At 38.1% G+C, this 10,896-nt stretch overlaps 1 protein-coding gene across 1 annotated transcript; it reads right to left on the bottom strand.

Moving 5' to 3' along the window:
• Positions 1 to 785: 785 nt before the first annotated feature.
• On the bottom strand, positions 786 to 9,777 carry fgf17 (fibroblast growth factor 17). Its single transcript, XM_080499172.1, has 5 exons — positions 9,512 to 9,777; positions 9,365 to 9,401; positions 9,010 to 9,187; positions 5,409 to 5,515; positions 786 to 1,230 (listed from the first exon to the last, which is right to left on the bottom strand). The coding sequence occupies exons 1-5, from the start codon at positions 9,541 to 9,543 to the stop codon at positions 940 to 942; spliced, it is 645 nt and encodes a 214-aa protein (XP_080355298.1). The 5' UTR covers positions 9,544 to 9,777; the 3' UTR covers positions 786 to 939.
• Between the last annotated feature and the right edge of the window lie 1,119 nt (positions 9,778 to 10,896).

Raw genomic sequence — 10,896 nt, 5'->3', positions numbered from 1 at the left:
TTTTTTTACCACTGATTGTGGATTGAAGATTATTTTAGGCATAATAAAATAAACTGAATGACCTTTGATAATCTGAATTTTTGTCATTATTTTGTTTTAGGGGGTGAATTTTCTACCCATATAGGGGAGGCAGACTTTGAATATATTAAGATTATAAAGCTTCTTTGAGAAAATTCATTTATGTATCTTTAAGCAGACTCAAGCGTGCTTTTTATTTTTATCTCTAGAAATCAAGAATAACTTATTAGAGCCATTTCAGCCCAGATCATCAGTTAATATTAGCTTTCACACACTGAACACATAGAAATGATTCATTCACTATCACCAAAATATGTTCTGCTTCAACAAAGTTCAAACTGTGGATTTATTCACTTTTTTTTCTTTCTTTTTTTTCTTTCTCCAGTTAAACTGAGTTTTTGGGACTGGGGGAATTTTTTGTGAGCTTTTGTAGAAATAATGAAACCTTGTAGATTTGAAGGGGGCACTAAGGGGCCCACATTGACTTACAGCCCCCGGAGCTCCTCAGGAGGTTAACCTGGCCATTTACAACCTGCTGATCTTTTACAAACACTCATTTAAGGCAGATTAAGGTCAGAATATTTGTTTTTTCAGAGTTGATTTATTGTATCTTGACTAGAAAACACCTGAATAGAATCAGAAACATGAATGTGACTTGGTTGATGTGTTTGATCTAAAATGTAAGATTGTGTTTGTGCAATCGCTCTCTCTCACACACACACACACACACACACACACACACACACACACTCAGAGGACAATTAAATATAACCCGTGTGCTTTACTCTCTTTCGTTATTTACACATGATCATTTTACAGCAATATTACTTTAGATTTACAGCGTCCCGAGCCTTTCTCTCACTATCAAAAAAAAAAACATGTACAAAAATAAAAATCTGTGTCTCTCAGTCCGCGGCCGCGTTAGGAAGAGGTGCGCGACTTCCTGTTCCGCTTGGCCCGCCGCGTGGACGGAAATCGGATGAACTCAAAGTGTTTGCTTTGGTCGGTGTTGGGGAAGGGCGGCGGGCCGGTGTGCAGCCGCTTGATGAAGTGGACCTCCCTCTGGTTCTCCCTGGTCCTGGAGGCCTTGATGGGCCTCCCTTTCCTGGTGAAGGCCACGAACCAGCCCTTGTACTTGGCATTCTGGAAGGCCGTGTAGTTGTTCTCCAGCACGATCTCGGTGAAGATGCAGTCCCTGCTCCGGCCACCGGGCTGCGCAAACAACAGAGGAGACACGGGAGGTTTTTCGACGGAGTCGCGTTTCAGTTTTGTGGGATTTCTTAATGATCACATCGACTTCCAACACGTCAGTTCGTCTTGGGATTCGACTCTGGACACGTTAACATTGCTAATTAGTCTTTATTAGTCTTTTCTCGTTGAAGCAATAGTGTGAACCGCTACACCACTATGGAACTAGTTGCAAGACAATGTTTTCAGTAAAAAAAACGCATCGTTTTATCAATTCCATTTCAGAAAAGTTCCGCATTCAGTAGACTGCAACGTTTTGAAAACGATGGAAACGGCAGAAACGCTGAAAACGACGAATGGAACCGTACACACACATTCTCGTGGAGACCAATATGCTATAGGCATTAATAATAGAGAGCACACGGAAAAAATTGTGTAGACAGATGATTAAGTTGGATTGTTATAACGGTGACTGTCAAAATAAAACGTCAAAGTCCCAGGAGAATATGGACTGGGTGTCACGACGCTCTGGAGGAAATCATCTTGTTCGGCTAATGACACATGTGCAAAATAATTATTTTCTACAGCCGTAGAAAAGTTGCATTTTCCACGGAGATGGAGTTGCGTTTTACGTAACTAAAATTTGTAAAGTCAAATGTGTCTGGAGCCACAAAACGCATTAAGAATCAGGACAATACGACTCATAGTTTTTCTATGAACGCAAACAATTCATATTAGGTTTCATGTCTGACGTTTTACCTCTAAAATGCAGAAATGTGTAAATTTTTAGCCATTTAAAACACTTTTCATTGGATTTTTGGCTGCTAGTTTGTCATTTTGATTTAGCCGAGTCTTTTACCTTTTCAACCTGGAGATAAAATTGCGACAATAAATGATATAGAAAGATGCTAACTACATCGTTTTCAGCGTTTCTGTTGTTTCCATGGAAATTGACACCGTTTTCAAAACGCTGGCATGTAAAGGCGAAACGAAAACGCAAAAGCGACATTAACTTGAAACGTTGTCGTCCAAACAGTGCAAAACTGTTATTTTAGATGTGCTTTCTTGAGTTTTGCAAACCGAATTAAAAAAAACAAAACTTGGTAATGTTTTACGAAGCTAGTCGGCTAACACGCGAGCTGGATGGTAAAACTTTACTGTTATTGTTGCAGCTACGGTATGTTTTTCATCAATAGAGACACAAAAATTATATTTAAAAAGCATAAAATCTGCGTCCAATCTTTGATGGCTCGTTTCATGCTAAGCTATTTACACGAGTCTCGCCGATATTGTAGCAGCAAGCTAACAAAAAGCTGATTGTTTTAATGTTTTTATTTTGCCTCTTATATTTTTATTTCAATGTACAGCACTTTGTCTCAGCTATGGCTGCTTAAAGCGCTTTATAAATAAAGTTGAGTTGAGTTGAGTTGAGCTGATCGCTGACGTATCCACGTGTCATTTATAAAACCATGAATCAGAAATTCCAGAAACTGTTTCGATTCGTTGTTTCCTGGAACCAGATCAAAAATGAAACCCTGGAAATGTATAAATGGAAATAAATGGATGAGATGCTTTAAAAAAAAAAGAGAGAGAGAAAAACCCCCTTGTGAAGTCATCCCTGTCTCGTGTGAATCCGACTTTCTCTTATCAGCAAACGGAGCATCGTCGCACAGATTTCAACACTCGTCACTCCGGCAGGAGGGACAGATTTATGGCTGGAGGTGTCAGCCAGACATGGGAATCCATCTTTTCCATTTCCGCCAGGGGAAGCGGAGGGTTGACTTATGACCGAGCGCACACAGGCGGAGCGGCGTGTGCGATGATGGGAGGATATTCCCCCCCCCCCCTTCCCACTGGTCACTCAGGCCCCGGCCCGGAGAGGATCCCATGTTTCGGGGACCGGTAAGACTTTCCACAAAGTCTTGGGATTCTGCGTCTCATCATGCCACAATCGAAGGAATCTACTATCATAACACACATTTAATAAGAAAGCTCTGCAAACAGTTCCGTTCTCATCTTCTAAAGTGACTTCACCTTTCAACCGAGCTCATATGTTTTGGTGATACACTAAGTTTTATAAACACATTTCCATGAAAATGCAGATTTTTTGCTGGGTTTTTTTACAAACCGTTTGGGTTTAATTGTTCCACTTTAAAATCACAGACTTGGACAACTTCCCGACACATTGATACTCCTGTTAACTCTCCTCTTTATAATATTGATCACATGGTCATACAATTTTTTGGATTGGTTCATTTGGCCACTAGAAGTAAGTTGGTCAATGCAATTTCAGTAGTATCTGAGGACTTTAATGGAAAAGTGTTAAATCGGTATTGGGTCAGTGTCAGACTTAATTTTTATTATATTAATCTCTATGTAATACTTTTCAATAGGAAAAAAAGTCTGTTTCATATATTTGATCCGTCCTTCGCAGTCCGTTCCAGCCTTTATCACAAAATAAACTTTTAATCTTTCTTTATCTTAAATCTTTAAACTATCCTTTTTTTGTGTTTCATCAACAGTAGATTGCTTGAGTAAAACTAAAAAAGGAGTGAAACATAGCTTTTATATTGCTAATGATGTAGCATTGATATCAAATGCATCAGTTTCCTGCAGAACGGCTCAGAAAATCAACTTATTTTATGCATTTTGGAGGAAACAAAAATCAACCTGGGTTTCTCATTTGCGTCATAAAATGGACGTTATTCATTGTTCACGTTTTGAGAAAATATATTTAATTCAATTTAAAACATTTCCATCTTGCATTCAAATGCTTTTGCACCAAAACAAAGAAAAACTCCTTTTGTTATTGTTATTTATGGGCTTTATATTATCATAATATTTTGTGATAATGATTCATTTGTGATATTTTGCTCCATTTATAATATTTCGAGGTTAATTGTATAGCCCGGGAGAACTGGTAGAAATGAAAATATGCTACAGCAAATAGCAGCAGGACTTATTTGAATGTTTACCGGAGCTATTTGATCATCTCTTATGTGGTTTTCAGAAATGTGAAGAAACACAGGTAAAGTTTTAATAAAGAAAAATCCTTAAATTAGCTCATTTTGGCAAAATCTCCACATTCTGATTCTTTTTTTTTTAACTACATACTAAAAGATGTTTAGCGCTGCTAATCAAACAGCATTCGAAGGCCCAACGTATATATATATATATATATATATATATATATATATATATATATATATATATATATATATATATATATATATATATATATATATATATATATATATATACTGTAGGAAATGTATCCAATTAAAATGATTATTCAGATAGGTTGGTCATTTTAATGCTTTTCTACAAGTTTCTTCATATTTAAATGGAATCTCATAGTGTTTATAAAAGCTTTAAGGTCTGAAAACCTTGAAAAATGTAGGAGCTTCATAAAAGATTAAACACACATTGGATCAAATTAGTATTTTACTGTGCTACTGTATTCTTAAAAACCTTCATACTCACTGAGATATAATATAATTTATATTAATTTTATGGTATATTTAGGCTCTAATTGTACCATCCCCACTTACAAATGCAGCCCCTGACCTTGTTTTTTGTTTTTTTTCCCAAAAATAAAGTCTAGATCTTATTGTAATATAATAAAGAAACGCATTTGACTTGCCAAACTCCAAAAAAACAAACAAACTGTATTATGTTGTTACGACCCCATTAATCAAGTACATGTAAACATAGAATCACATTAAAGGAGGAAGAAATGCAGATATTCTAAACGCTGAAGCGAATTGAAGTGGTTATTCTACAAAAAAAGAGGAAGAATATTACAAATTAAAAGGCTCAAAAGATTAGTTAATAGTTTTTGTTGTGGTTGTTAATAGTTTTTGAGGAACTGCAAAGAGAGAAGACTGTGCATCAGTAAACACACGTTTCCTTTAACCACTTGAAATCACCTACTTTGAGTTGATTTTCTGTGATCATACGTTGTTTACATGTTGTGATAGTCATATTTGGTTGATTATTACAAACAGAATGAGCCGAAGAAGCCCAACACAGCAGAACCTTTAACACAGCATCGTTGCTTATCGCTTCAGGGGTCGTATTTTTATCGTACAATTGAACACGACAGCAGTTTTGTAGAGAAAGCAAACTTTCAGTCAAGGTCTATAGTATGCATATAAAGGCAAAATATAAAAAACGTCTGGAAGAAGTGTTTTTTTTGTTACCTTCCCGACGAGCTTGCCCTTCCGGTTCATGCAGAGGTACCGTCCACTCTCTGCACCTCGTATCCTCACTCGACTGCCGAAGGTGTCCGTCTCCACAAAGAGGCGCGCTGCGGGACCAGAGAAACGTCACGCCGTGCAAATAGTTCCACACGCAAACAAGACGACTCTACCCGGGATTCAAGGCGAAAGCTGAGGCTCCGTTTCCACGGCGACATGCAAAGTGAGAACATACTGGGGGTTTTTTTGTGTGAAAATGATGTGCGTTTCCATGGCAACGCCAGAAACATCAAAACGTGGCATTTGTTTGGTTGCTGTTGGTAGTTTTTTTGTAATGAAACGACACACATGAGCGCAGAGAACGATGTGTTGTAAATATTAGAAATGGGAAAACACAAGCATTCTTAAGGAGAGACGACCAAGTTGTATCGTTATTACAGGAGAATTTGGAGTCGAAACCATTGTTGTTATTGTAAATCTACTGAGCATGTGCAGAACGTTTGTGTAAAGGACAAACACTTATAGACCATTTTCAACAAAACCTACATTTGTTCCCCTTGAAAAGTTCAATAAATGAGGACTTTTTGGGTTTTTTTTTGGTTTGAACATTGACAAGGTGAAGCGGAAAGAAAGAATCTAGAAGAAGTTTATCATGATCAGTTCTTTATCATCTTTTTTTTCATGTTTTGGGTGCTAAGGGACTGCAATATGGCTTTAGAGCTACATGAAAGCTACAGGAGTGATATCAGTCACCATATATACATATATACATACATATATTTTCTTTTTTTGTAATTTGTTTTTAAAAAGACACACTTTAAAACTTTTTAAGTTTAGCAAGATACTTAAAAAATAAATCGCAGGCATGACTTTACACGTTAATGTTGCTAACCTTTTGTCAAAAACGCCAAATTTTAAATATGAAAAAATAGATATCTCATAGAACGTTTCAGACGCAGTTACTTTGACATGTTGATAGACGTTTTTATGCTAAGCTAATCTATTTTAGGTTCCATCACCCCAGTATGAGAGTGATAGGATTTAGATTTTTCAGTGTTTATCTGGTAAGAAAAGCCTCTTTTTTTCCCCCCTACAAGACAATAGAAGTTGACTGTTGGTGTTGATTGGAGACGTCAGACTGTCGTTAGCGGCTATTCAAAGCCGATTACACTAATGTTATCACCGCACATTAAAGAGCCGCGTGAGGCTGAATACACAACCTCGGCGGAGTTTTAAGACGCAGTTAATTATGGTCACTTATGGGCGTTGCTGCAGCCGTGTGTATTGGGGCCGGCGGGGACACAAAAAAAAAAAACTGGTCCTAATCAGGCGCTAATTCGCCAGACGACATGTTTCATGGGTGCAGCAGGGGAGGCCGACTCCTCATAAAGGCCTGAAAGCAGCTCACAGAGGTGAGGGGGCGGGGGGGTGGGCCGGGGGGGTCCGGGTGGGGCCAGCCCGGGACGTCGGCCTCCAGCCGGGAAGCACAAAACTGCAGATTCTCACTTAATTGACCCATTATTGTTCCACCAAAAACCAACATCCAGCTGCTGGGAGGCCGAGGCAGCGTGGAGCGAGGAGATGGTGGACTCTTACCTTCGGCTTCGTTCTGACTGGAAATCTCTTAAAAGCTCTACAATCATCATTTATTCATTCCAGCAATCTGATGTGATACTTTAAAACATTTGTGACCATCATGAGACTAAAGAAGTGAATGATATCTCTTAAATTAACCCCCAAAAAAACCCTCAAATGTTGCTTCTGAAGGACTTTTTATAACTGTTTAGAACTACAATCTAGAGCTATAGCTACAACTTCATTTTAGTGTTTGTCATTTTTATTCAGTCTGATTTAACTTTACACCCATTTTACATTGATTAGCTCATTTGTAACTTGTGAAAGTTACTTTTAAAGCTCACAATTGAGCTTAAGTCTGTTGCTTTGTCATGAAAAACCCCTAAAATGTTTACATTTGAGCACATTTAAAGGCAATTAAATTGAATGGCAGTTAATGGACACACTGATAAACACTAATGTTGCAATTCTTTGTTTAAACGTGTTTGTGATTGATGCGCATTGAAAACTACTATCTAATTTGCTTTATTTGCAGATTTGAAAGAAAACCCTGAGATGCGTTGCTAAAAAAAAAATTTTTTTTCCTCAGTACAAACGCTAAATAAATTCATATTATTAGAACCATAGTATCAAAGAAACACTAATGCACATTTTAAAAGCAGATTTAGACCATTTTAAGCATTCATTATAATCTGATTGATACACTCCTTCAGTAACATTTTTTATTCGAAAATATGTCTTTCTAGTAATTTTTACTCTTAAAAGTAGATAATCAGCTGATTAATAAACAACTAATGTTGCTGTTCTTGGTTTGATTGTATTTGATTGTATTAGACATGGTTTACTTCAAGTCTCTGTTGAGAAATAGGCTGAAACATCTTGTTTTGGACTCAGAAACAATATTATGGTCAGATTCTTATAATGAGAGATTTCTAAAACAACAACAACAAAACAAAAAAGTATTTACACTCATGCACATTTAAAAGTGAAATCAAGCCATTTTATCATCTAAAATCAGGTGATCGGTATAACAGGTCTTGATATAAAAGCATTTCAGGTATCTCAATTAAAATGACAATTTAAGCACAGATTAAAATGTTTTGTATAAAAATATTATTTTTATATTTAGAAGTGAAATTAGCTATTTTTAGCATGTTAGCTATAGATATAGCACATGTTAATCAAGCATTAATGTTGAATTGAAGTGCATTTAAATACATTTGTCATGAAAAATAACTGTTTCACCAGAAATTCTTTAAAGTATTGTGGAAAAACAGAAAGAAAAATCGCATGCAATCCGGATTATAAGTTCACTGTTAACATATATCAAGTTATTTTTGGCAAAGCATCAAACAAACCTTAAAATATTAAACTATTCACATTTATGCACAACTAAGAAGTTGGATTTGATCAACACAAAACAGAAACACAGTTAAATGAGTGCTTTAATGATGCAGCTCTTAATTTAACTTCATTTATTTATGTTTTTCAGTTAATACAACTATTTCACTATAGTTTATTTAAGAAAAAAATGGGATCCAGGCTGGAATTCATTAGAGTTTTTGTAAAAAAAACAAAAAACAAAAAGACAAAACATGTAGTAATGTCTTTTTTCAGGCCTCAACAAACAAATATTCTGTTTATTATCGTCAGAGAATCAAAGAAACTGCAAAATATGACCATTTTAAAGTGGAATCTAACTATTTCATCACTTTTAAAAACAATCAATCATCTGACTGATGCTGCAGCTGCTGATCTAAGAGCAACTTAAGGTATTTCTTAAAGTCTTTATTTTAATATCTTGAGATTTAAAAAAAATAATTCTGAAATAGACTCAGATATTTGTAGACTAATTAATTGACTGCAGCTTTAAATGTTACTGCATTTAACTGCATTTAATAAAAGTTGATGTATTGGATGGATGCGTCTTTACCCAAACAGGCTTTGTGTGTGTGTGTGTGTGTGTGTGTGTGCGTAAGACGCCGAACCTCCAGAGGGAGAAAAACACTGATGAGAGATGTGATCTTACCGTACATATTGCCATCCTCGGCGGTGGCGGTGACCCTTTTGCCCTGAATCTGGACGTGTTTCCCGCTGGTGCGGCTGTAGAGCTGGTAAACCCTGACCTGTCTGCGGCTGAGCTGGTCCGTCACTGCGCCCTGCGTCCTCACATACTGGTTAAAATTAGGAGACGGGTGATTCTCCCCCTTTTTTTTTATGCAAAAAGGGAAAAATAAAGTACATAATTTTGTCTTTCTAATCTGCTGTTCAACTACTGATTTTACAGTCTGAGTTAACTGGACATGTAAAACGTGTCAAGAAAGGAGCGGGGTGCGTGCGTAAAAAGCGCATTCGCTCATTTGTTGGTTGTTTTATTCTCTTACCTGAGTGTGACACCACAGCACGAAAAAATGAAACGATCTGCAGAGGCAACGACACACAAACGCGTTATTATGGCGGATATGAAGTGGAAATCGGGGGAATTTAAAAAAAAAGAAAAAGAAAAGAGGAAGCGCGTCCTTCTCTCTTACATGTAAAAGCAGCGCCGGTTTATTCCATACATCCTCCAATTTATTTCATCCGGTCACAAGCGGGATTGCGGACGCGGGTAATTCCCCAGAGACAAATCCCAACACCGAGTTGCATATGCAGTCCTCGACCTGTCCATCCACACCAGAAAGTCTCCTGTTTCTTCCTTTCTTGTCCTCACATTGATCCGGACGGCGGGGTGGAGAGGGGCGCTCCGGAGGGGCCGCGCGGCGCGTCAAAGCCGCATAAATCCATTGTCTTTTCAAGAGGTCGTGATTGTTTAAAAAAAAAGAAAGAAAGAAAGAAAAGAAAAGAAAAAAGAAAGAAGAAGAATTTAAAAAAAGGAGGAAAACTTTTGGAAATGAGAGGAACAGTTGTGTGCGGGAGATTCCTGCCGTCCAGTGCGCGTCTGCTTGGGTGTGATGCAGGTTTTGAAAAGCCCTCTCTGACGCGCAGGGACGCGGCTGCTCTCCGGTTAAATGTTGCTGGGGGCAGAAGTCCCTCCACACACACACACACACACACACACACACACACACACACACACACACACACACACACACACACACACACACACACACACACACACACACACACACACAATGAATGTGATGAAACTGAGAGCAGTTGAAAAGAAAGAAGTGCCAGCCTGTTTATGTCTAAAGCAGATCACATTGTATTTAAAATAAATAAAGAAATAAATCACCGAGGGGCCAAACAGCAGCTAATAGGTGGGGCAATTAGGTGTTAGACACCCCCCCCCCCCCCCCTTCTCCCCTCCTTTTAATCTCATGTTAACTGGTCACTTCAAGCTCAGGCTGAAACAAAAGGTGCTGATTCATCTTCATTTAATCAACATTCAGCAGACAAATACGCTTCGGTTGAGGGGCCCCATTTACATGACAACGTTTCAAGTGAGAACGCATTGTTCTTCATGTTTCCATGAAAATGTTTTGAAAACGATGTGCTGAAACCAATCATACTTTACGAACCCTCTTGCGGAAATCTTTCTTTTCCACACTGACCAATCCGATTTCAAAGACCCTGTTCACACGACAAGGAATACGAGTGCATTCCACAAAACTTTCTTCACTTTTGGGGGGGCGATTCTGTTTGCACAACACTGGTATGCGGATTCCCTGTTATCCGCGTAGTTTTCATACCGTCTCCCAACAAGGTGTAAAGATTCTTTCACGGTCGGGATTCCACCCTGCAGAGACTGCCGGCGGTATGGGAGCCTGATACTGCGCATCTCTCCTCCTCCCTCCTCATTGAAAATAGTTCCTTCTGCTCACGCGTCTTGTAAACAAACATGGCGGACCGATGGTGGAATGACTCGCAGTCCGTATTCTCGTTTTATCGTCCATATCGGTAGTTTAATCGTTCG

The sequence above is a fragment of the Blennius ocellaris genome, assembly GCF_963422515.1.
Source record: "Blennius ocellaris genome assembly, chromosome: 7".
NCBI classification, from domain to species: Eukaryota; Metazoa; Chordata; class Actinopteri; order Blenniiformes; family Blenniidae; genus Blennius; species Blennius ocellaris.
Note: the sequence above shows the minus strand (reverse complement) of the source record. Positions and strands in the feature narration are given on the sequence as shown.